Source organism: Nipponia nippon, unplaced genomic scaffold (assembly GCF_047370975.1).
Source record: "Nipponia nippon isolate SJK-2023a ecotype South Korea unplaced genomic scaffold, ASM4737097v1 scaffold_3, whole genome shotgun sequence".
In the NCBI taxonomy this organism is placed as follows: domain Eukaryota; kingdom Metazoa; phylum Chordata; class Aves; order Pelecaniformes; family Threskiornithidae; genus Nipponia; species Nipponia nippon.
In genome coordinates, this window is record NW_028262347.1 from 93943640 (window position 1) to 93970443 (window position 26804).

General features: G+C 42.4%; 1 protein-coding gene across 3 annotated transcripts in view; it reads right to left on the reverse strand.

The window, feature by feature from the left end:
- The window catches only part of PHYHIPL (phytanoyl-CoA 2-hydroxylase interacting protein like), a 135620-nt gene that overhangs the window by 35199 nt on the left and 73617 nt on the right, over nucleotides 1–26804 (reverse strand). Inside the window, exon 1 of one of the 3 annotated variants that reach the window (XM_087764874.1) lies at nucleotides 24529–24657. The exons of 1 other annotated variant lie outside the window; for it this stretch is intronic. Coding sequence is in view for 1 of the 2 variants with exons in the window: in XM_087764873.1 (XP_087620999.1) it covers nucleotides 2043–2148 (106 nt within the window). In the remaining variant the exon portion in view is untranslated. Of the gene's footprint in view, nucleotides 1–2042; nucleotides 2280–24528; nucleotides 24658–26804 lie in introns of those variants that run through there. One more of the 3 variants, XM_087764873.1, reaches the window with a different exon arrangement.

Sequence of the window (26804 nt, forward strand, 5' to 3'; positions counted from 1 at the left end):
GTACACAATTAGGGATCTCAATGTGTTGCGTATACGTTTGTGCGCTTACCTAGAAAGTTTAATGCCCTAACCTTTGCTTGCTTATGTTCCCGTTAAAACAAGCTTTTTGATACATAAGTGCCACCTGTAGGAAATACTGAAGTACGCTCAAGTGTAGTCTGGTGCTAAATTAGGCACTGAGTTGCGTATTTTACATGCCTGATATAGGTGCCTCCTTCAGAAATTCAACTATGTACGGTAGAAAGCAATGACCCTGTATGATAGTGGCTTACTTGATGAAGATCAGTTTGTAAAGCCAGACCTACAGGAAAGTTGTTATTTTCCAGTGAAGCCTATTCAAAAGGGAATTAAAAATACTACATTTTTCCATTTGCTTTTTTTCATCTGCCATGATTAACATGGAGTACTTCACTACAATTACTTGGGGTAGACAAATAGGAAGGACTGCATAATTAATCTATTTTCATTTCTCTCTAGTATTAATAAAAACAAATATACGTGAAAAAGTGTTTTAACAAAAGAATGGTCTAGCCTCCGCTACTATAAACATAGTTCAGTTTCTCTAGGCAGTGAGTTAGGCATGAGTGGATGGCAGTGCATAGTAGATCTTAATTCAAAGATTAAAAAAAAATCAAAGAATTTCCAATGCAGCTATAAAAATAACTACTGAAAAGACTTCAATGCCTCGTCAATTTCTCAAATATTTCAAGAAAATTAAAGAGCTTACAAAAATCCAGCATCTAAAATATTAAGTCTGCCTAGGTCAAAAAAGTGAAGTATTTCATCACAACTAATTTGTAAAAACATAATTGAGAAAGCTGGACTGCCTTTCTATAACCATCCCCTATAACAGTTACGCTCCAAAAATACACTCACAACAGGGAAATAGTTTCATTAATTCAACTGTACCATTCACTAACACAGTATCTCCATTCCTCGGTATATTTACCAGGTAACATATATTCCACACCCAAAGCACATTTTGCCTCAAAAAATGAGAAGCTATTTTTGATAATTCAGCGTCAAATGAGAAGCTGAGAATAATGTGGTATATGAACACAAATTCTATGCCACTCTACAAGAAAATATTTTTTCAGTGTTTGACAATCAGTTTCTCCGTCCAGTTTTGTCAGTCATAGTTGTGCATAACCGATACTACTTCACTCCTACCATAGTCGGCTTTCAGTGGTGCTTCAAGCACGTAAATTTGTTTTGGCTGTCCCTCGTCACCACCTGACATTTATCTGGTTGCTTCGACCCGGATAACCTTTAACATCCGCACCTGCAACTCCAGACCCCGAACTTCATCTGTCCGACGGTCCAGCCGTGCCCTCCAGGGGAAGGACTACCGCTGCCCCCGGGCACCGCGCTCCCCGCGGGCTGCGGCCGCCCGGCACGGCACCGCCCGGGCCCGCCGCCGGCGCGCTGCTGTCCGCGGTGCTGAACCGCCGGCCCCGCCGCCGCCCGCTCCCCCCGAGCCCCATCTTGCGCGCCCCAGTGTCGGCCCGCTCCCCGCCTTATCGCTCGCACAAGCGACCGGCAACAAGTTTCGCCGCTAGCCCAGGCCAGCCAGCAGACTCGCCTGTGTATTTTAAGCGCAGGAACTGCCCTACAATACAAAGCAGTTTGGAGATCACGGATAACAAAAAACCCACCAGGGCCACTACCCCGTCTCTAGATCCGGACTCCCTGCAGCGCCTGCTCTAGTTCTCCCAGAAAAAACCCCAGCGTCCATTCCTGGCAGGGGCAGGGCTGTGCAGCAGGCTCGCCCAGGGGTAAACGCACTGCAACGCAAGGGACGGCTTAGCGAGCGGCGGGTTTCCCTCCCTTCCCTCCAGCAAGGTGCAACCTTCTCTTTTTTCTTTTGTTCTCAATGGCAGGAGAGTGGCGGCGGCGGCGGGAGGGGTGGGGAACACTTGCACCTACAAATACATGGGGGATAACAAAGGACCATACGCCGCGGGGATTAATTTGCATTAGCATCCATGAGGGCAGCAGCATCTTGCGTCTACAGGGATTAGCCGCGTCGAGCCCGGACTTACCGTCCCTATCGCAGAGCTGAATCGCCTCCAGGCTCAGGTTCTTGATCACCTCCTCGCAGGGGCTAGTGGGGCTGCTCATGGTGTGCGCCAGGCGCGGAGCCTCCATCGCGCCCCTCGCCGCTCCCTGCTGTCGCGCCGCCGGGGCTGGGGCTGGGGCTGGCCGGCTCCGCGGCGGGCGGGCGGTGCAGAGCCGCGCGGCAGCGCTTCCCGGCGCCGCCCGGCTCGGCTGGGCTCGGCGGAGGCGGGCGGGGAGCGGATTTGTCACTGCAGCGAGGCGGGGAGGGGGCAGCAGAGAGGCGCGCACCGATCGCAGCCCGGGCTCCGCGGTTAAAGGGGCCGCCGCCGCCGCCTCAAAACGGCGGCCGGGCGCGCTCCCCTCCCCCACCCCTCCTTATGTAACGGCGGCGGGGAGCGGCGCCGCGGCCCCCCGAGCTCCCCCCCTGCCCGCCGCCGCCAGCCTCGCCCGGCGCGGCCCGGCCCCGCCAGCCGCCTCGCCCGTGCTTTCCCCGGCCCCGCCAGCCGCCTCGCCCGGCCCTTCCCTCTCCCTCACAGCCCGCAGTCCCCCGGGCACGCGGCGACCGTTAGTAACGGCCGGCGGGAGGCGCCCCAGCGGGCGCGCGGGCCCCTCGGCCGCGCCCGCGCCTCTGCTGCCCGCGGCCTGCGCGGCGGCAGCGGAGGGCCCTGGGGGTTAAACCCCGCCGGTTTGGGCGCCGGCTCGGGGCACAGCCGCCCGCACCTGTCCTGCTGGGCGCCGGCTTGCGTTTTGTTTCGAGGTTACTCCATAACCCAAGGAGAGTCGCATCAACACAGAAACCCCAACAACCGGCGGGTACTGATTCCCCTGCCCAAAGCACGCAGTACACCACAACCACTGTATGTAAATCACACTAAACCGCAAGGGCTGCGTGCGTTCGCTTCGATCCTTCAGTTACGCAAGAATTTGAAGAAAGAAATATTATCCGTTGTTAAATTGATAAAACAAGAAAAGCTGGCAGACGGTTATAGAGGGCAGGACAGGGTACAGGAATGAGTCGTTTCTGGCTTTCTGCCCTGCATGCTTCCCTCCTGCTTTTTTTTGTGGGAACGAGAAATAACCCGCAGTGTACTGGTGCTATTTCTTCCAAGCTTTTGTGAAAAGGAAGATTTGGGGGGGGGGGGGGGGGGGGGCGGGGGGCGGCGGAGCAACAATTCCATCTTGGTTAACAGTTTCTGGAACAAGAACAGGGCCAGAAAAGGAGAAAATGTAAATAAAGAGCAATAGGAGAAGAAATTAAAACTTGTGCAGCACTGCACCCCCTGTGGGTGTGGCAGCTGGGCTCCCTCCTCACCACAGGTCCGCAGGGTGGATGAAGGAGCAGCCTCGGAGCCTCAGGGGCTGCAGGAGGGTAGCACTTTCTCCAGTTTACAGATCGACTTTGGGATCAAGCTCATCGTGCTCAGATGGCATCACCAGTCTACAGATAAAGTGGTTTCAGCCCATTTCCTACCGCATGTCGCAATAAGCATTGCTGGCACCTCTTTGTTTTTTCATTAAACCGAAATTGGCAACATTTGGCCGTCCATTTTGAGACAGCAGCGCCGGCTGCTTTGAGGAACAGCAGTTCACTGCACACAGGCCCATGACAAGCATGAGGCAGTGATGTATCTTGGTCAGCACTGCATACCAGCAAGTCTGGAGTACTCCTAAAGCTCCTATTTCCCATTTTGGAGTCCCAAGAGCCATCCAGTCTCCTACCATGTCCTTGCTGATCTGGCGTGGTAGCAAGCTCCACACACAGCCAGATGTTTATCACAAGGGTGGCTGCCTGCTGGATTTTGGGATTATTCCATTCTTTATTACGGTTTCTAGGGACGCTAATCTGAGGAAATGAGCTCTAGCGTTACCTTTCACAAAGCCACTGCCACATGCTGCTGCCTGGGAGAAAGGAACAGGCTTTAAGAGCCCTGACTCCTGCAGCACCTTCAAAGATCTGTAGTGCAGCATGGGGAGAAGGTGCAATGCTGAGCACCCTTCCTGCACTGTCTCCTCTTCGCCCTCTCCCTTCCTCGCTCGTCTTCTATTTTTGCCTCTTCTTTGTCTCTCTGCTGTTTTTTCACCATGAAGGAAAATGCGTGCAGGGGGGTCAGGCAGAGGAGAAATAGAATGAGTGGGAAGGAAACCTAAAGGAAGAGAAAATGAAAAGGAAGCAATAACAAACAGGGAGGGAGAGTGTGAGTCAATGGGGAGGTGGGAAGGAAGAGGAATATATGAATGGATGCACAGACAGAATGAGGACAAACGTAGAATCTGAGAGGAAGAAATGAAAGTGGGTGAGACTACATTCATCAGGTTTTAATTTTGGCTCTGACAAGCATTCATTTCTTGCACAGAAGCAAAACCTTTCTCCTCAATATTGCAACCATTCTTAGCACACAGTCATCTCCTACGTAAGGCTGGAAAATTTCTTTCTCTGAAGACGGTGTATTTAGTCTCTCGGCCTTATGTTCTACATTCGTTCCTTCCCACAATGTGGCAGACGCTTCAGCAGCTCACACAATCTTGTTACTTCCTTGCTACAACATTATATAAAGTCCATTTGAAGCAGACTCTGTTCCTGAATACTGAGAGAATTCCCATTTTATTCTCTCTGCCTCTATTTTACACACCTTTCTCTCCTCTACTTTTTATTCTGTGCAACTGAAATCAGGTTTTTAAGAACGGATGGATTTTGCATAGCTCTTTGAAAGCAGACCGCGTTGGGAGTAGGTTCCCATTCCTCCAAGGTGTCTCATTTCTCAGCTTTTAGCAATAACCCCTGGCTGAGCTATATCTATTTGTCTCCCCACACCATTACACTTTTTTTTTTTTTGAAGAAAAGACTGGTTAAGTCTACAAATACTGGCAGACTTCAGTGGAATAGTAGAGCAGAGAAACCTTTCCCACAGCTCTGCTTTTCTGAAGCATGAAACAAGCTGGACCTGCCTGAGACAGCATTTTGCAGAGTCACCCTTCAGACTTCATGCTTCCTTCAGCCAATCGCTACTCCCATCACCTGGGCTGGGTCTCAATATTGTTTAAAGCTCAAATTACTCCCAGACGTGATTCTATCATGCAATCATTCTGCGGTGAATTTAGTCCTAGGTATTTCAGTCTCAAAGCACGCAATACTCTCTTGTTTTTCTTACCTGAAAGAACTGTACTCTGCTTGTCTTAACAAGGAATAGCATTGTCTGAGGCACAAGTTACATTTGTGCTAAAGGATGACAGAGTCTTAGCATCAGAAAGCTTATTCTGTGACAGGTTATCCCTGACAGTGTTTAGCAAAAAATGTCACATATCACAAATATGGGTCAACATTATGTAACGGGAAGTCTGCCAATGGCAGCCCAACATTAGAGACAACAGAGTGTCATGTGTTTAGAAGTGCAAAAGCTTGCAAAGAATTCGCCACAACAGCAACCTTTAGCACTTTCAACATTAAATAGAGTACTACCAATTTCTGTAGTTCAACAAGAGTGGGTCTGTTATTATTGCAACCTCACATAAGAGAGAGAATAGCAGCATTTTCTAGCACGATGCATGTACCAGGAAACATGAGCTGTGACACACACCTCTTGCCTGGCAAGATTCAACAGTGCCTTAAGCCTGGCATTCACAGCCCCCCAGGTAGATCACCAAGATCTTGCTGTAGGGCTATGACTCTACAGCAGAGAGGCAGGCAGCCAGCCAGAGAGGTGTGTGGCTTCTTTCCTAAAAGCCACAACCTCATTCAAACCATAAAAGCAAGAGAAAAGGTGCTGCGTGCTCCTCTCCTCCCCGCAAACTAACCCACACACCATTACAAAGTTCTGTCCCGCCTGTGCAGCGGTCCATTTGGGAAAACTGTTCTGCAGCAGAGTACAGCACAGAGCTGTAAGGCAATCCCATTCTTCCTATTTGAAAACGCTTTTGTATTTCACACTAGCAGGTTTTTATTTGCAAGTTATAAAAGAAACCTCCTTTCTCAGACTTCAGCAAGACTCAGAGTCCCAGCTCTTCCTTCCCACTTGGGAATAAAATAAGACTTGTGTTATTGCTCAGTGGACTGTGCAAGCAAAAGGCAGAAAGGCTACAGACATAGTTTTCAGGAAAGAAAAACAAGGGAGGAAATAAAGACAGCCTTTTTTTTTTTTTTCCTATTAATATGTCACTTTTGAGGACAAAGCAAAATATTAAAGGACAGATAAATGGAAGGGTCAAAACCAGTATCCAGCATTTTGGGTCGGTCCTAAAAGGAGCATCGGCTAAGCTTAGCAACAAACTCCTGAAGTTTCATGGAAAAAAATGCTTTGCAATTTCACAGTCATTCTTTGTCCTTAGCGGACATGTCAGTGTTTCAAGCGTGCGAAGGCACATACTTGCAAAGGATTGTGTACAAGATATTGAAATACCATAGGGCTGCAGTAAAATCCACACAATGGTGACAGAAAGACAAAAAAAAAAAAAAAGATTTAAGACCCTAAGTGAAAGCCGTGACTATGTACAGTTAACGTGCAGTGCGACACAGCTTCCTTTTCTACACGGAGACAGACATTGATGTATGACAATTTAGAGCACTAGGCACGGTATCTCACTGGGAGTCTCTCTGTTTTTTTTCCAGATAGCAAGGCAAGAGCCTTCTCAAACGTTCAAACAAGGAGGATGATGGCACAAGTCCCCCTTTTTTCTCCAGGAAAATACAAGGCAGAGCAGCAGTGCTTAGTCTTAGCTCTGGAGTGAGTCAGTCTCCCTCTTTCTCCCACTCTCTGCAAAGGTAAAAACTGCAGCCAGGCACCCTGACACTAAGTCCAGCAGTGAGGCTGCAGCTCTCTTGGAAAGGGGTCTGTCTGCTGTTTTCTGCTTTGATGTTGCTCATGATGCTGGGAAGCCCTCACTATTTCTGGGAACTCTCCAGTAAGATGTATGCAGTAGCTCATACATCTCAAAACGTCTCTCCTTCCCTGTTAGGGAGACTTCATTTCAGCAACTGAATTCAGTTCATGCATTCAGGCTTTTCTTGCAAGGCTATAAAGCATACTTTAAAACATCAAAGATACAATTCTGAGGTAATCTTGTGACTTCTGGTGCCAGAGGACCTACTCACGAATCTGTAGTTTTTTGTATAGTATGATGTGAAAATGGCTTCTGTATGGGGAAAAGCTAGTCTGCTACTCAGATAAAAAGACAACCAGTCTGTGAAAAAGGCAACCAAGGGAATATGTGATAGACATTCACTAAAGCACAAGCAGCACAAACAGGGTAGCCAAAATCCGACCATTTGCCAAGTCTCCCAGTGCAAGAGTCAGAGGGTGTTAAATGCGGTTAATAGCAACCAGCTTCAAAACGAACAGAAGGAGGTGGTGCTTCATGCAACTGATGTTAGACTTGTAAGGCCAAAGGATAGTGTCGATGCTAAAAGTTTGCATTGGTTCAAGGAGAGGCTGGAAAAGTTCATGGAAAAGAAATCCTATAGAGTTGCTAAACCCACAAGTGATTCAGAGTTCCTAATCTGAAAATTATTAGAGTCCGGGGAAGAGTTATGGAGTCTGGACACTGTTATACGTGCTTGTCCTCTTCATCTTCTGTAAACATCCATTTTCAGCCACTCCTAAAGAAACTATACTGGGCTGGGTAGGTCTTTGGTCTGACCCAGCACAACCAAGGAAATGCCCTGGTATCTAAGCCTTCCTTTCTTACCACCCACTACCACCACCACACCATCCTCATTCATAATGAACACTTCAGAGTATGGAGACCTCCGGCTGTATCATCTGGGTGTGCAACTCCCAACCTACTCTGAGCAACATATACAATTAAAAGGAAACGTTCCTCTCAGATAAACAGAAAGATATCAAGCAAATTATCATTTTATTAATGCTATTTATGCTGCTGCCATCTGAATTTCAGTTTTCTGATCAGCTTTATAAAGCCTGAATAAGCATTTAAGAAAGACAAAATCTTTCATAGACAAAAATAATGTATTCGTAGCTTCATAAAATTTATTTGTTGCCTAATGGGCACAAAGTACTGTTAATGCTTAGCATTATCATTTATTAATTTGCTTTTCTTTTAAGTTTAGCCTCACTTTATTAGACACATAGTATCCTTAGAGAACAACTAGAACCTTCTGTATTTCCTCTCTCCTCTGTGCTGTTAAACATTCTTCCTATTTTAGTGTCAGGTTCACATTTAATTAGTGCTTTATCCTCCAGATATTGGACCATATCTTGACCTTTGAAGGATACTATCGGCCACTTATCCTTGACAATGCTGACTGCTATTCAGATTTACTTTCTGTCTACAGTTCAGTGGCCAGCCTGTCATACCTTCAAGTGAATTTTAGCCCAAGCTGACTTGTTTCGGTAATTCCCTTAAGATATTATATGGCAGAGCATCAAATGCCTTTGTGAAGTCTTGATGCTATTCTGTACTCCACTAATCTTCTGGCTTCATCTGAAAAAGAAGCGGAGGGATAAACGTTCTAATTTGTCTGGCTCAGCTTACTGTGGTACACCTGTGTCATATCTGGGTCTCACTATGCTATTCACCTCCATATGAACATATTTTCCCCTTCTGCTCTAATATTCATAGTATTTATTTCAATTTGGAGCCATGCCCATAAGACAATAGTTTCCATAGTTACTCTTAATTCGATTTTTAAATACTTGTGATATGCTGACGCTTTATTAGTCTCCTGATACTTCCTCAATTCTCTGTGGGTTTTTTTAGCAACTAGTTCCATCAGTTCTATAAATACCCAAAGGGACACCTCAGATGCATTTGTTCAAAGTGATGATATTTTGTTATGTATTTCTTAGTTACTTTTTCCCAGCAGTTCACAATTACATCAATGATTTCTTAACCAAGCCATTATTCAAAGTTTAATCCCCTTCCCAATAAACTTCATGGCAAAAGTCCAATTAGTCTTAGTGGGAATAAGAAATGGTCTCAAAATTTATTTCCTTATTACAAATTAATTACAATTAATATTTTCTTGGTCAAGTCATTTTGCATTATTGTGCCTTCAGGACTTGTCACACAGTCTCTTCATATTATCTTTAACCTCTTGGCAACTGTTTCAGTGTGTCCTCATGCTGTCCCTGTTTTTCTCATGTGCACTAAACTTGGAATATAAAAGCCTGTTTTGGTGGCCCTCCAGTTTTCTCTTTCCAGTGCAGTTCATATTTTACTTTTACTTGCTTAAGTAGCCCACAGTGACCCATTCTCCCTTCAGCGTTTCCCATTTTCATTGGAACAAGACATATTTTTGGTGGCTTTCCATTACAGTATCTTCTTCGTACTGCCCTTCCCCTTTCCACAAAGGCTTTTCTTAAACTCTCTCGACTGATCCTGTGAATTAGATTTTCCTTATGATTTTATAATTTTAATGGTTGGACTCGATGATCTTAAAGGTCTTTTCCAACCTAAATGATTCTGATTCTATTCTATGATACTACATCCTTTCATTGGATGATGTCAAAACTCTTCAAAGACAGCCAAGAAGGAGGTACAGTTCAGTAATACATAAAGTTAATAAAGAAAATCTAAGTGACTAGTTCCTCAATGTCATCTACTGATCTAGTTTTCTTACAACTATAGACCTTTAAGCTTTTTGTATAAGCCCAGAAGATGGTCGTTCTAGATTAATGTTGCTGCCTGCCAGCTTTTGTACCATGAAGGTCTGCTATGGCTGAGGTGATGTGGCAAGACAGGAAAGACATCATTGTCTTATCCCCCCACTGCTACCATGAACATAGCTAATTAACTGCTAAGGAAACAGAAGGAAAATTATGTTGAATGAGAGGAGGAACACCCAGACATTCCCTCTCCTTGGCTCAGAGCCTGGATGTGTAGTGAGGCTAGTCTTAAATTTCACTCACTTGACTCATAGTCACTTACTACAAGCTCTTATACTGTCTTTCAGATCTATGATTATTTAAGTATGTGATCCATAATTAGAATTTCACAAGGAAATACATCAGAACCAGCAATTAAGAGCTGTGTTTTACATGGTTTTGCTCTGGTGGGAATGTATGCCCACATAGCACCCATATACAGGCAGATTAGATAGAGAGAGTACATGAACAGACAATAAAGTGCCTGTTAGTTTATAGCACTGTTTTGTTAATAACATCCACAAGCATTTTAATTAAACCATGTTCTGCTCTGAATGATGTCCTATCACTGTTACTTGTGTTCTGAATATATTGCAGCCCTGCAGTATGTTATTTATTGATATTATAGCAATCCTTACAGATTTCCAGTTGCTGTACATACGCAGTGCCCCAGAGTGCTTAAGTCAGTGGAAGAATTGTGGCATTCTGTGAGCCTTGAAAATCATAGAACCGACTCCAAAATCTGTTAGTGACTGATTCACTGCTCCTCGTTCTTTAACCAGGCTGCACAGGAGGATAGTTGCAAAGGCCACCTTTAGCCTAAGGAGCTTATTTGCCTTAGGATCTTTCCACAGCCAGTGGGGAGCGGCAAAATCCACAGCAGAGTATCTCAATGGGAGCTCATTGTAGGTGCTCTGAGTTGCCCCAGAGGAAATGTTTTTTCATGATTCTACAGGAAGCTCGGGGAGAAAAGGATCCTGCGGCTAAATCTAGTCTTTGTGAATGCCCCCTAACTTATTCTTTTATGTGTTTGCAACAGCTGTCTCTGATAATCTGCAGTATATTCTGGAATGAGAAATGAGACCAACAAAAAAAAAAAAATGGCAAAACTCTCTCTCCTAGGCTAACACTAGCCCCTCACCTCCTTGTCCAAAGTTCAGGGGGCTTAATCTACACTACATGCTCACAGGGACAGTGCTGGCTGCAAAGCAGAACAAGCAGTCATTTATCCAGGCACAGCTGTTGCCTAATGACAGAGGTCTGACAGTGGCTCCTGTGTGATGGAACGCGGGTCTGTTTTCAGACTTGTCTAATCACTGCTTATCTGTGACCTGCTGAACTCACATCAAAAGCCCATCATCTGTAAACTCTTTTTCTCTAATTTCCTCTTTTTCTTCCATGCTAACTGCTAACCTGATATCTTACATGAGCTTTTTAAACCAAATTTACAAGTTATTTCTCTATTTTTTTCCTTTCAATACCAGTGTTTTTCCTCTTAATTCTCTCTGTTCTTATTTTTCTCCATTTTTAGTCTAGCCTCATCTACTCCCATCTGTTTCAATACCAGCTTCTGCTTAATACATCTCCACATAAATTCAATTTAGCCACTGACAGTACTTTTTTAGGTTTGACCACATGACATCCACCTGGTCATTTCTGGGGTGGGGAGGGGAAATGAGGTAGAGAATAGCAAAAAAGCAGTAAATTGCTTTCTGTGTCAAAGTGGTTTGTTTTATTTAGTGAAATTAAGTTTTCTGGTGTCTTGTCCTTAGCACAACTATTTACAGTAGCTGCCGCTAGACAAGAAAGCTGTCTTCATGGATTTTATCAGTCTCATAACATACTCCTTGTCATGCTGTGGAAATACATATTTGTGCATATAAGTGACAGAAAAGTTTTATAATATTAGATCCAGCAAAGCAACATAAGTAATGTTGAAAGGTGGAGATATACAGAGTTTTGTACTTTAAATGCTATTCATCTAGATTAGTCCTACTATTTTGCATAGGCAATAGCTACACTGCTACAGTTTATTTCCTTAAATTTTTAGAACAGTCACTAGCCTTTTAAACACATTTTGTGGCTGTAGCTCCATCAAATTAATTTAGAGGTTGCAGCAGCCTAATTATACATGTCTACAGTGATATAGCTAATGTAATACAAAAACTGAGCACGAAGCCCTCTTAATTTCTGTGTACCACAAAACAGCTCCTGCCAGGAGTGAATTAGCCCTGGTATTAAGACAGTACTGAAACCTGTGTGTATTTCTGGAGTAGAGCCAAATGTTCATTTATAGTAAAAACTTGTGTGTTTACATTCATAAAATTTATTCAAGCAAAGTTATTCAGAAAAGGCAGATATGGCACAGAGTGAGCCTAAGGAGAGATGGAAAACTGAAATTCTTTAGCACCGACCAAGGTCTATTCACATTTGCCTAATAGTGCAATAGAAATGAGTGTCAGTGGCACTAAATTATATCCAAATCCTCCATTCTCTGCAGAGTTTGAGGCCTGAGCAAAAATGCTCTGTGACCACTTTTTTGTCACCTACCCTGTGGTTTTGTTCTTTCTTGAAGTTGAGTAATATATCACTATAAACTAGGGGGAGCAAATGAAGTATAAATCAAGCTAAGTCCAAGGGTTAATGAGATTAGCAGCTATCAGACCCATAGGCTATCTATAGCCTGATCACTAAGTCTTATGCCTCCAGGAGTTAATAACATGGCTATCACAAACACCAAAAATGCACATGACTGGCCTCTACCTGAATTGCAAGCAAACCTTGCTTCCAGCACAAGAGCAATGATGTCCGATAAAAATTTGACAGCAAATAATCCAGGGAGAAAACAAAGGAGGGTGCTCCAAGGTGTTTTCAGGGCTTCTTCCCATGCTTGGGAGTGCTTACTGACAAATGAGACACACGCTGGGAAGCCCAGCTGCGAAAGCAGAGGTTGGTCCCGAACTCCTCTCACCAGCTAGTTCAAAACTACGTTCTTAATTAAAACTTGCAAAAAATCATCTAAAAAAACCAATGCAGTGAACACGATGGCTAACATGGGGAAATCCAGGCTTTCTGGGTCTTGGTTTTATTTTGGTGCACAGTGCTTCAGCATTTGAAACCGTGCCACCTAGAACTTATGAGAACAGTTGTTATCAGCAAGCATTATTAAATAGCAGACAGTTTGGGCAAAGGTACTCACTCCCAATGTGCGGCTGTTTGGTTGCAGGAAGCAAATGCCTGGGAGGTGCCAGGAGTGTCAATACAGAAATAGGAGCAAGCAGTGGGATTAGACTACAGTTGGTTTGGGGTTTTCAGCACTTATTAAAATGAATGCCTGACAGCACTGTCTAAATGGAAATATTATGCAAGCTTTATACAAACTGTGAATTCATCTTGGAGTAAAACCTCCTTCCTCTATCTTGCTGGGAAAAACACATTATGGACAAATGTATTCAGATTGAAATAGATCATGCAACCAGTTTTAGAGTGAATATAAGATCTTACCCCTATTTTCTCATTTTGGATTTCTCCACCCTCTCTAGGGATGGTGGTCTGAACTCCTTATACTGTCAAACTCTCACTGACCTCAACAGAAAATTGCTCATCTCAAAACACAGCTGAGCAGAGCAGCCAGCTGCCTCTCCCTCAGCCTGTTGTTCCCAAACTGAGGTTGCAATCCTGCATGCAGCTGCGAGGCAGGCAACTGAGAGCAGGGTCAGTTCTCCAACCTATTATGTCGTGGTTTCACAGGCTGTGGGAGCAAAAGCTTTGCTACAACAATGATCATGGGTATCTTCTTTCATTGCTTTTAAATTGTTTTCTCCTCTTACTCCCCCTCAACTAGCCATGGAGTCTTATTACTGCTTGATCCATCTGAACCCTAAGGCAAAGTTTTCAGCACTGGGCACACTCCTGCCGAGAGAGTTTTGTATGAATTATAAAGTCAGGGCATTCAAATAGTACATCAATTCCCTTCCCGCAGGCTGTCTTCATGAACGCTTATTCATCTTGAAATGATGGTACGCTAAGAAGCCACTTAAGCTCTTAAGCTTCCCTGATCTCATGTCACAACTTCAAGAACAACCAAAAGGAAGAAGGAGAATGCTCCGAAAAGCACAAAACCAAAAACTGTAGTCAGAAACATTTCTGTTGCTGCAACTGCTGTTAAATAAAGAGATCACTCCCTGCACAGATAAAACATAACAGTATGTTCTGCTATATAGCTCGTAACAAACTTTGATTCAGTCCAAAAGATTATTGCTGTGGTGTCCGCTTTGCTTTGGGAAAGTAGACAAACAGAAAGCCCCTCTGCATGCACCCTTCTAGAGACTGTCAAGGAGGAGAAGCAAATAGCAGAGAGATATCCAGCTCTCTTCCATTGTGGGAGGACTGTTGGCTATTTCTGACAAACAGAATATCATTCTGACAGAGATGTGTCTTAAAAATTATTTTTTCCTGTCGTTATGTTTAGCAGCATTGGTAGCCTTTACAAAGCACTCCTGAATTTCAAAGGCAAGATTACCACATGAACGCTAGCTGTGCACTTCCAAAGAGGCTAAGCAACACATTTCTTACAGCCTTAAATCATGTCTTCCAGGCCTGCTGGAGATCAGAGGAGTTTGCACAGGGGAACAACTAAGTACAAGTCACCTGTAATGTTCTACGTGCTAACTAAAGAGCAAACACTGGCAGGCTGGGCTGGAGCTGCAGGCACACAATGCTTGCTATGCCTCATTTCAGAAGTATAGCATTGCTTCCCTTTCTCTCATGCCCTCTGCCACACGCCAGCAAGCAAACAGGAGCATGGGAGCAGCTGACCATTTCTCATGCCAAGGCAGTGTATGCAGTGGACTGTAACAGCCTGTGCTCGCCAGCACTTCTCAAAGAAAAGGAGGAGGCAATGTTCCTTTCAAGCCTTGTGTGAGGGTGGGGGAAGGAAAGGGAAAGTAAGCTGCTCTCTGTACTCTTTATCCTCTCGTGGGAGCTAAGCAGAGGAAGCCAGATTTGGGAAAACATATGAATATGAGACCATGGCAGGTTGTCCCCTTCCACACAAGAAGGTAGTTACAGGAGTGCTGTCAGAGCCACAACACAAGCTCTCGATGCCAAGTTCACAAGGTTTGGGAAAGTGGGCAAGACGGAGGCACAGGAGCCCCTCTGCACTCTGATGCTGTTTCTTCCCTTCCCGGGGCACAGCAGGACAGCCAAAGAAGCACACACACGGCCGAGGTGCTCTAAAAACCTCTTTGCCCTTTCTCCTCCCCAAAGTGCTTTCTCCTGCTGGCTCTCTTTGCTTACCAGTGGTTTCTGAGGGAAAAAGAGAAAAAGGAAGAACAAGAAGGGGCAAATGTAACTTGCCATTTCCAGAGATGACACAGCACGCAGGGATCAGCAGGCACATGCTGGTCATGCTGCTCTCCACAAGGACAGATCAGGGAGACACAGAGAACCCTTAACTCTTAGAGGTGAGGAGACTTCAGCTTGACATGTACATCGTGACTGAGTACCTGACATGTACACCCCAACTGAGTACCCCCTCCCCACGCTGCCCTAGCTTTGGGTCTGCAGGATCCCCGAGCAGCAGGAGGCTGGTGGAGAGAACGGACTCCACACATTTCCATTGTTCAGAGGTAGTTTATCAATTGTTTGAGGACCTGTCCAGGTCAAGTTTGATTCTGTTTTCAGAACTGCATAATGACTGTTGATGACATCTGCCCATGACTGGCAGCAAGCATTGATGAGTACTGTAAACAACCAGTTTCCAAATGTATAGCCATGTGTCTCCTTTCTGCTCCAGGCGGCTGATAAAGATCCATTGATGGTAGTTGCTGTTTAATATGGTAAATGATTTTGGAGATTACAGTCTTCTCTTATGTAATCTCCTTATGTAAGGACTGAGAAAGAAAACATGTAAAGAGCAGAATTTGAACAGCAAAACAGCAGGGGATCTGGAGCTCAACATAGGTATTGCCATCTTGAAAGTCTTTTCTGAATATCCAAAGCTAATAAAAAGCTAACAGAAATAAAATTCACCCTCTTTTAAATATACACAAGAAACTTAAATAAGAGTTGCACCTCACCACAGAATCCTGTGTGATAATCCATTACCTGGTATTTAGCTAACCAGACGTTCAGGGAACGCAATAGGAGGTAATTAAGCAAGTAATCCTAAGTAAAACCAAACCAAAACTGAACAAAAAGCTCCAAAATCTGGAGCCTAGAGACTGCAGATGGGTTGTTCCTGGGGTAGGTTCAGGTTGGAGAAAAACAAGTTATTCTTCCTAACCAGCTACCACTTGGTGACACATGATGTCTGATATTTTTTGCATGCTGATTTATGAAACCGTGCCGTGCCACTCTGTTCAGTCTCCCCACGTGCTCTGTCAGCAGCTCCTGCTATAAGCGTATTGCTTGTTGCTCCTAAGGAATAGTGCATTTATTCGTTATTGCTCATTCCTCATAACTCATGCTTGTAGTTGAGAAAGACAGAGGGAATGACTTAAAATGTTTAAAATCTTGATGGCAGAGAGAGGAGAATGTAAAACAAAAGATAAAGAGAAGGGAAAAGAAGCAAGAGTAGCAGAATGGATGGAAAATGCAGAGAGGCTCTTTTGCCCTTTTCATTCATATTTATTACTGTCAGCTCTCTTCCTTTCTTTATCTTCCTTTGCTATATCATGTGTCATACTGCAAGCTTTAAGAACATTGTGCTCAGATAAAATAGCAAAAAGCAACACATGCAAGACCTGAACATACCAGAGAGATTAACAATGTTCGTAGGTGGAGGCTGCTTGTAGTAATGTGTGAATACCTCAACGAGTTTCATACCCACAGAAAAAAGGTCAAAATCAGGAGAAGGGCCGTACTGTCCTTACTTCTGAGCACAAGGCATAGAAGGCTGACAGATTTACAAAACTCAGTAAGCGATGGAGGTTTTTCACTACTTTTTAATGAGATTTGAATCGGTTCTTAAGAGAGCTGAGAAAATACTGGAAAAAAATCCACCAGCATTTGCTCAAACTTTTTTATGAATTCAGTTCAGCTGTGTTCAGTTCCTTCTACGTTTGTCCTTCATATACATTCTAATGAACAAATTTGCTGGTGATGAGACTCTCAGAAACTGAAATGATTATGCAAATTATTCAGTGAAGGATTTGGAATAATGCATTGGTAAAGACTGGATTCTTAAAGATAGAAGCAACTGAAGAAGTTTCACCTCTGTCATGTCGCTACGCTAGTTATAAACAAAAGGGCTCATATCTGTTTGTTTTTCCTATTCAGAAAGCTGTAATTCTGAAATTAGTTAACATTAAAATGTTTTTCATGCTGGACTTTATCAGCCTCTCAAGTGGAAAACACAGTCTAAACATGCATATTTTATCAAAAACTTGTCAATTTTTTTTCTGTTTGCATTTTTTCCTTAAAATGCAAAACACTGGTTGATGTGCATTTCCTCGGCAGTAAGATCAAGGCCAAACTTGAGTGAAAAAAGGTTAAAGCTCCTAACACTGGCTCCATTTACAATGAAATATCACAGGCAGAACAAATCCAAACACAGTACTTGCACCTGTCTTCTCTTAAGCCCTGCAGAATAGCTCTGAAATATAAGGTAGAGAGAATGTCCAAAAAGAGGGAAAGTAAGGAGAAAAAACCCCAAAACTAGAGGAAGTTATACTGCATGTTCTTGCTTCATGGGGGAAAAACAGTAATGACATATTGATCATCTGACTAGGTTCAGTCAGTTAAGAAAATGAGACTTTCACATGTTTATTACTGAATTACTAAATGCAGGTAGACATGTTACCACAACAGCTGATGATGTTAGCCCTACTGAGCTCTCTGGCCCTGTTGCTCAGTGCTGCTGTTGTGGACACCAGCACTGTGAGTCTCCTACTTTGCTGTCTTATGCCCAGCAAATGAATCTGTGTGTCTCCCTGGTGCTATATATGCAACAGAGTTCATCATACTTTAGACAGACTCCTTGAGACTGTTCTGGAGAGCTGGTAACCCACAGTGTGCAGATACATACTTAACTGAAATTTCTAAAACAAGTGTTCTTTGTGGGAAGGACATTGATAGCAAAAAAAAAAAAAAAAAAAAATCAATGTTTTAAAAACATTTTGCTATTGTCATGAATTTCATGACATTCATGAATTTCATGTCAGGAATTTCTTGAAGCTTTCTGCTCAAAGATATCTTTTTCATTAACAATTTTCTTTAATCTATCTCTGCAATTTTTATAATATTCTTACAATTCTCCTCCTCCTTCCACTTGCTGTGTTGTTTTCCATCATAAGCATCATAAGTTGGCTGTCTGGATCTCCTCATTCACTGTGACATTAGGTACTTAAGCCTAAGGCACCAATGTCTTTCAAAAGGTTGCACAGGGTGGCAGCGCTTTGGTTCTGAAAATGAAATGCATCCAGGCACTGAATTCTGAATTTCAATTATTTCTTGACCTATGCTGACAATTTGCACTCTTTTTTTCTCCACTCCTTCCAGGAGGGAGATATTCAGTTATTCAAATATTTCTTCTGGACACAAATATAGCTTAGTTGCAAAAATAACTGAATGTATATGAACAGCAGACCTTATTTATAACTGCTCTGTTCCATATGTGATTGATTACCTCCAGTAAGGATGCTTAAATGTAGCTGAGCTATTTGTGTTGGAAGCAGTGGCTGCAGAGCAGTATCATTTGGCAGTCACCAGATAGCTGAGCGTTCTTAGTGCTCCTCTGTACATGCCCCAGCAGACATTATTATTTTAAAAGTCATTCATACTGCTTATTAGAATTCTGAAGTAACAGTTTTTCTCTGCCTCTGTAAAAGTTTTGCTTTTCCTTTTGCACTGAAGTCATGGTTTTCATTCTCCCCCTCTCAACCCTCTTTTGCTGAGTTGCCTTTTTAATTCATTAACCTAATAACATAGCATATGCAATATAAATATTATTGTATTTTTATATAACACCTATATATTTGCCAAGTAAGGAACATAGAGTAAGGAAAAGTGTAAGGATAAAATATCTCTTACGAAGTCCCTAAGACAAAGTATGTTCTTTCTTCCCAGAGTGATAGCAAGAAGGAAGTTCACTGACTTCGATGCATGGGTTGAAACAGAAGGATCCAGCCCAATTAGCCTCAGTGGAACAGTGCAGAAGGATTTTCACAGGAAAACATTCTAAAATGACACCTGGAACTTGGCAGCACTGTATTTCAATGTTGATTAGAATAATTAGTTTATACCTGTTATGACACTATCTCAAGTAATTTAAACATAATACACCCTGAAACTGTAAACAAATAATTTGGCAACGATCTGGAGGAATGCTTTATGTGCAGTGACCCCTGAATAAAGAAATGAAGTTATTGGAGAGCCTGAGCAGCATAAGCCCTGCTGCTTTAAGAGGGGTACATGTGGATGTCTATTTCTAGACTTTTCTTCCAACCTATCAAACATGTCCCTAAAATAACATTGCACCAAAACACAGGCTAGATCAGAAAGGAATACTGAACACCATCGCGATGTAGAGACCCTCCAGGTTTCTACTTAAAAGTAAATAGTTCCACACAGCCCCGAGTATGCAACTAGAACTGCTAAAAGGATTAATTACGGGCTACTTATGTTTCATCTCTCCAGTAAATGTTCTACCGAGAATAATAAAATATTGGATAGCAATGGATTATAACATCAGGAGTTTTGAAAGCATTGAAACAGTGGCACTCCAAAAGAACCCCTCTTGACTTAGTACACAAACTCCAGGCAAGAACAGTATTGCTGGTATTTTGGAAAGATGTAGGCATGTCATTTAGATATATTTTCATACTCTGTATTTCTACTTCAAAATATTGAAGTGGCCATCGAGTTCTGAAAGGATGTACACCAAAAGTTGCAGTTTTTTTCCCTCACATTTTGACGATCACCACCACCACCACAGTATGATCTTTACATACCTCTTGTTCATGACAAGTCTATAGAGTATAAAATCTCTGCTGATAGTCAAAATAAAGCTTCACGGACAGAGAGAAGTGATTACACAACCATAGAAACGGCATGCACCAAATGAAGTTGATTTTTTTCTTTTTTAAAAATAAGAAATATAACTCCATTAGAAAATCATGTAAACGTACTTAAAAATAAAAAGGGACACAAATTCAAGACTTGAATATGCCCTTGAAGCATATTTTGGAGGTCAGCAGGCAGAGACTATCTTAGATTGGAGATAAACACTTCTAGAAATGAAAAGTTACTAGAAACGATCGTCACTTCCACTTCTGTGCACTCAAGAGGGGAATGCAGCTCACATGCTTTGGCTTGATAGTAAACATACCATCATGGGCTGGAGGAGCACAGTCTATGAGCAGGAGGGCAAAACACATGTGTGCAGTTTAGATACAAATGCTGATTATGGAAACCACCTTATCCTATTACAGAGAAGCACCATGTCATGGGGAGTCTTCTGTAGTTGCATGTTTCTATACCTAAACAATGCGTCCTCCAGCAGCCACTGCAGAAGTCTGCTTCTTGGGTAGGATGAGAGGTAGGACGTGTGTAACTGCAGGAGGACTTCTGCTTCATTACAGCTATAAGAATAGTTGTCTGCCATATGTACAGTATACAAGTGCTCATTTTAATTAAGGTTTAATCTCCTCACTCTCTGCACTAATCCTTAGTTTTCGTTCATAATATTCCCACAGATCACTCCAGGGTATTTTCAGGCATTGAAAAAGTCTTAACTTTGCTGGGTTTGGTCTGGTTTTACAGGCTTCTCTGTATCTGTCTTCATCTTTTATTTTCTGACAGAAATCTGCTAATATGTGAGGCAGAAAAAACCCACCAGTGTTTGAGCATTAATTGTATGAGAATGGCAATTTGTGGATTTGAGGAATAGCAAAGGTGCCGCCAGAGTGTGTAAGTGGGCAGCTGGCACAGTAGCTTTTGCCAACATTTGCGTCAACGTGGGAGTACAGCAATATGGTAGCTGTTAACATTGTACTCAATAAATATTTCATCATATGTGAAGACATGACTAGTCTTTTGGAGGAGGAAGCTGAGTATTCTCTGCATACGTGGCAGGATTTTGTGTGTAGTCCCAGCAAATGTCAGCGGGCCTTCGTGGGCGCTTAAATACTGTATACATAAAATTGCTTTCTTGAAATCTAGTGTCTAGGGAAACAGTGAAATAATAGTGAAATAACTCACACATTGAATTATCCAGCAAAAAATGGTGTAATGCTCAACATGGCACTTTTTCTCAGCTGACTCCAGCCTTAAGGAAAAACACACAGGCCTGCTGTTGTCAAGTGCACGTGACAATTTTTGTTACTATAAGACTTGGTTTCTATGTGCTATATATATGTGCATCTGTAAAAGGGAAGCACTTAAGTTATTTCCAACATTTCTTTTTTTTGTGGTTGCTGTTAGAAATAGGAAGGATGTTAAAATTATTGTTTTAGGACTAAGGAAATTGTTTCTGTTTCACATGAATTTGATACATTTCATAACTATTGGAGTTAAACAACAAAGACAATATTGTAGATAAAAATGGCACTAGACCTCAGTGAGGTATGTTTCTACAACTGTTTATTGCCATGAGGTTTCCTCCTGTGGATGTCTTACAACCCTTACGCAAAGATTCACTACATTCTTCTATTAGGAAAAAAATTATCTGGTGTTAGGTTTCTGTCTTCTAGTCATGTTCTGTTTTCATTTTGCCATGACATTTCTCTCTGTGAAGAATGTGCCTACCCTTCTTTCTTCACTTTCTTCAAAGGGCCTTCTTTCTGCACCTCAGTCCACCACTGCTACTCTTCTGAGTGTCATCCCTATACAGCTACTAATTTTCAATAATTCTTAGAGCCTAATGCTCTATACTTTATGCCATATACATTCCCTTAGAAGAAAGTTCTCTAACAATAAAAATTTATCATGACATCAACAACTGAAACATCACCATTTTGAAGAGCCAAAAACACTGACATTTTCAAGAAATTTTTGTCTGTGAAGCTTCAAAAAGGTTGACTTGCAGGTGCAAATAGCAACAAACACAGAACTGGACCAAACTCAAAATATATACTGTAACACTTGGCTTGATCTTTTAGTCCATTTCATTGAAAATGAACACACTAGATTTAGTAAGGTGATATAAAATCGTTATTTATTTTCAGGACATATGAAAATACCCTAAGTTAATCATTTGCTCATTTTTATGTCTTTCTACATTGCCCATTAGTATTTTGTTGCTAGCATGTACATGAACCACAGAATAAACATGCTTTTTAACACTGAGAAATTCTAAAACAAATGCAACAAAATGTGCTGTCAAGCCACTAGTAAAACTAGCTAGCTACTCAGGTAAAGAAAATTTTCCATTCGGTAGTATTGGTGCTTATCCACTCTCCAAACCAGCTTCCAAAATGAGGCTTCTACCCACAGAACATCACCCGTGGTTTTATTTTTACATTCACAAAATCATATGCTGTCTTTTATGAAAGAATTTGGGAAGGTAAGGCAGTGGAGGAAAAACTGACATACTAAATGATAGTGCTATTTCAAACTAAAATGACTTATTAACATGCTTTGGCTACTATGATAGACAAAAATACTCTTATATGCATAGGAAATTAAGTTTTATAGTTTCACATGCAAATATAAGAAGGGCCATTTACACTTTCTTACTGAAAAGTTAATGACTTGCACATTCCCTAATAAAATACTTTCAGTAAGCCTCATTAATATAGCTATTTACATTCAGAATCATTGTTATAAGCATACAAAAGGAAGATACTTTCTCCACCCTATCCCTTAAGCCTAAAAGCTTGAGATTTATATCTGTAGAGAAATATCAAACGGCAACATTCCCTCACACCAAAAACCAAACCACAAAATTGCACTTTCTGAATGAAAATGAAGATCCTGAAATGTTGCTCTGGAAAGTGAGATATCAGCAGACTGATTTTAGCACCAGGCAGCCAAGACAGACCATGGCAGGGGTGGGTATAATTTTTTACTGCCAGTGTGCAGTCAGCCCACTGCCTGAGAGGAGTGAAGGACAGAGGAGTGGCGAGCCCGACCACTTAGCAAAGTCACCACTTCTCTTCCAGCTGGAGGCTAAGACTGTATTTTAAGCTGCCTCATTTGTATTTACCAAAGAGGTGAAAGAAGAGCTTCATGCAGCCATCACCAGTCTGGCTGGACAGCAGAGAAGCTGAGCGATGAATCTACTACTTGTTCTCTCCCAGGGTGTTCCCAGTGTCCCAAGGACATAGGAGAGACCCATCACACATTGCTCAGAGATGGCTGAGATGCATCACTATGTCTGCTGTTCCCAGCTCTGATTTTTTTTGTTTTTTTGAGCAGATACTACTTGGTGAGTTAAGTCTGGCCTGTAACCACTCCGTGGATAGAGATCCTATCCTGTGTGTGGTGTTGTATGTTTTGTGCATTTGGTAATGACAGGATAAGGCTGAAGGCATGGCTGTACTGGCCAGCTGTCTCCAGCATGCCTTCCAAGTACCAAGCAAGTCTTAGGAGAAATGTCAATAGGGAAATACTGTAAAGTAACATTTTGTATAGAAAGTACTCTGCCATGACGTAAATAGTGTTATTTTGGACAAGTTTTCTTAATCAAGCAGTAAACAGTCTTGTATCAGAATAAGGACAGCTAGAACTTAATACTCTACATAACTAGCTTTCCGATAAGAATTTAAATGAAAAAAAAAAAAAAATCAGTAAATCCAAACATGCTGACCCATGTGAGATTCATGAAAATAGAAGGTTATATGCATGAATGTGACACAGAGTGTGGAAAGTGTTGAGAAATTTATAAAGCCAAGTACTATTCACTCTTCGTTTAGCTGTGAACCACTACTCCGGTGGGTTTTACAGTCGTAAGGGGACTTGAAGCAAAAACACTTCAGTTGCACAGTAAAAGCACGTATTTCTCAAACTAGGTGCCAAAATAAATAGTCTGACATCCCACCCAGTAGAATAGATCATTCTGCATGTATATAAATAAATAAAACTTCACTCAGAAAACAAGCAACAAACAAACAAGAAAACCTTTATTCTTGAGCATCTGGGATCCAAAGGCATTCAAGTCCAAGAGAACAAATCATATTTGAGCTTTGTCACATGCTAAAGAGCAGGTCTAACCATCCATTCAGAAGAGGACACCATCCCTTACATCTTATTTCTGAATCATGTACTCCCTTCCTCTTATTCCCAAATCATATACTCCTCTCCTCCATGAATAAATACATAAATAAATAAATACATGTATTCATTTCATGGAAGCAGCCATAACCTTTTGAACAGATGGGAAAGCTGATGGACTGAGATATGTGAATCCCTTACTTGCTGATTTCAGGAAGGGAAATTTTTGGTTTTGAAAGTTGTTTTTAGACAGTTTTCCAACTTCATGGCTTAGGACAAGATCAGCAATGTAGAAGAATATAATTTTATATTGTTAAACTCTGTAGACATGTGGGAACCAGACAAAAATACTTAATGTCAGCAGAGTAAAAATTTAAAGAAAAATGCAGATCATATTTGCCTGTATTATGTGGGTATTCCCACTCCAGTCCCTCAGTCATTGTATACTCAGGATTGCATCAAGCCATTAATTCTAAAATAAATTCTCCTCCTGCTCCACACAGCATCACTATTGCCTACTTTCCACATATCTGAGCTTCTCATTGAACCTCATTTATTGAACCTCATTTTCCCTGCAGGCAGCGGGTCTTGTTCTTCCAAGCCCCTCACTCCTGGTTTCTCTGCTTTCTTTATCACCTTCCTCTCCTAGTTGCTCAGCTCTTTTCTAGTTCCCTTTCCTCCCTCTTTCCAGTCTCCCTCTGCCCCAAGACTGCTGTACCTTGTGCACAGGGTGACCGGCTGGGATCCTTGCTTGAGGAGCCGCCCTCGCTCACACTGGAGATGGCAACTTCTCAGTGGGCCTTTCCCCTCGCACAGGGCTCCTTGCTGCCCTTCTGCTGCTCCTCCCCCAGCTCCCGCCAGTCCCCTCATTCGGGCACAGAGAAGAGAGGTTTTGTTGAAAGTTGTGTTGGGGCCTTATGCTGGGAATGGTCCTGCCCACTCTGGCCACTAGCCAAACACCAAACACACCCGAAGTGAAGGGTCAATAAGGGTCCTGGGATGCTACTAGTCCTATCCCAAAGTCATGTGGGTGTGAGCTTTAAGCTCTGAAGGTAGCAGCTTCCCCAAATTTCTTTGCAGTCAGCACTCCTGGTGACCTCCTTCTCAGTACTTATACTCTCCCCGTACCAGAACTGGGGAGGGCGAGCAGGGAACACAGGAGGAGGTGGCTGCACAACCAAGCTTCCCCTGCCGCCACTGTCATCGTATTTGCATTGCAGGGAGATGATCTGGCTGCCTTTGTGGGGCCCTTTGGCAGGAGCCCAGCAGCCTTTCTGTGCCACTGCTCACATTGTACTGCAGGAGTATAAACACTGGCTTGTCCACAGCACTCTCGACAGCTCTGGAGGAAATCCATGATTGCCCAGTGTTGAATAGGCCAGAGAAGCTGGGCTACTTTCTGTACACCAGCTACTGTCTGTATCCTAATTCCCTATCTCTTGTAGGAATATGGAAGTTTGCCGGTATCAGAGAAATAGGACAAGGGAATGTGATGGGACTGCGATAAATATTTTCACTCAGCGTTTGATGCTACAAAATTGTCTTTAATGTTCCACTGTTTCTAAAGACACAGACTGGACAGTGTTTAACATTTCTCAGGACCATGCCAAGGCACCACAGAGATAAGTAAATGAGGCAGAAAATACATAATATTTGAGAAGAAAAAAAAAAAAAAAAGAGTTACTAGTGTGAGGAGAAAAATTATTTTAAAACCAGAAAAGACCATCTCAACCAATCCTCCCTCTACCCTACAAATATTCAAAAGCATAAAAGATGTTATCAACACTCTAGTCCCTCCTGTCTAATCTCACTTTGACAGGGAGGATAATCCTGGAAAACATAAAGACAAGATCTTTCATCTACCTAGAAGTCTTAATACCCTACTGCTAGCACTATATTAGGAGCTACCAGAGCATTACGCTGACTTTGCACAGATTTGAGTGACTGCACAAACTTCAAGGCCTGAGAACACATGAAATAGATCAGAAAAAAAAACAGATTCAGAAAAAAATTAGCAAGGTTGGCCCTCTCCAAGCTTTGAGATCTCTAGACTGGAAAAAGCTCCCCTGTACTTCCTGAACTTAATATGCATGGACTTAAAACCCCCAGCCTTCCTTGTTGATCATTCTGCCTCCTACAGCTATAATACAGGTACTGGTCTAGTCTTCTACAAATACTGGATGTCAAACTTCCCTTGGGCCCCACCACATACAGACCAAGAGCTAATGTTGCTCCTACAGTATACTCTGGGGAAATTCCAGTAGCTTTAACAGAAGCTGGTGTATGTGTTATAGCCCCAAATTATGTGTTTTTCATTTCCTCTGTTATCACTTAGGCAGAGTTGCTTTGCCTACAAGGAAAACCCTGTAGAACCTGAAGTCTAGGAAAGCGTAGGTGTGCAAGCAGGACCTCCATCTGCTCTCCTCTGCCCGTCCTACAATGGAGCGGGCAGAGGCGTGAAGCACACATGCTAACATACTGTAAGATAGTGCTTTAGTTGCCTGTAAAACAGAATGTAGCGTTTCATGAATAACCCCTTTTCTGCAAAGACAAAGGGCAGGATTCTCTTGCCAACTTCCCCACTGCTGCAATGATCAGTTGATCAAACTCTTTGGAAGCTGATGTAAATTAACTTTATTCCACTGTCTTCAATTAAGCTCAACAAATTTATACCCCCTGAGAAACTAATCCTTACATATTACTACAGTAGTGTACTACTGTACAAAGGAATATAGTTACAAAATTGCAATGCAAATATAGATATGAAAGGAAGAACAATCTTTCTTTTTCCTAAAAGCTGTTACCCCATCAGATTTCTACAGGACCATAAAAGCGCGGGCTAGAGACTTTATTCTCTCTACCTTTCCTCTGAAATTAACATTGTTTTAAACAAATCCAACCTTTATAATTTTTTTTTTCCTATCCTAAATCAGTTACTATTTCCTGTTCTACATTTAATTTTTAATAAAGATTTAAATATGTACTCTGTCAAAA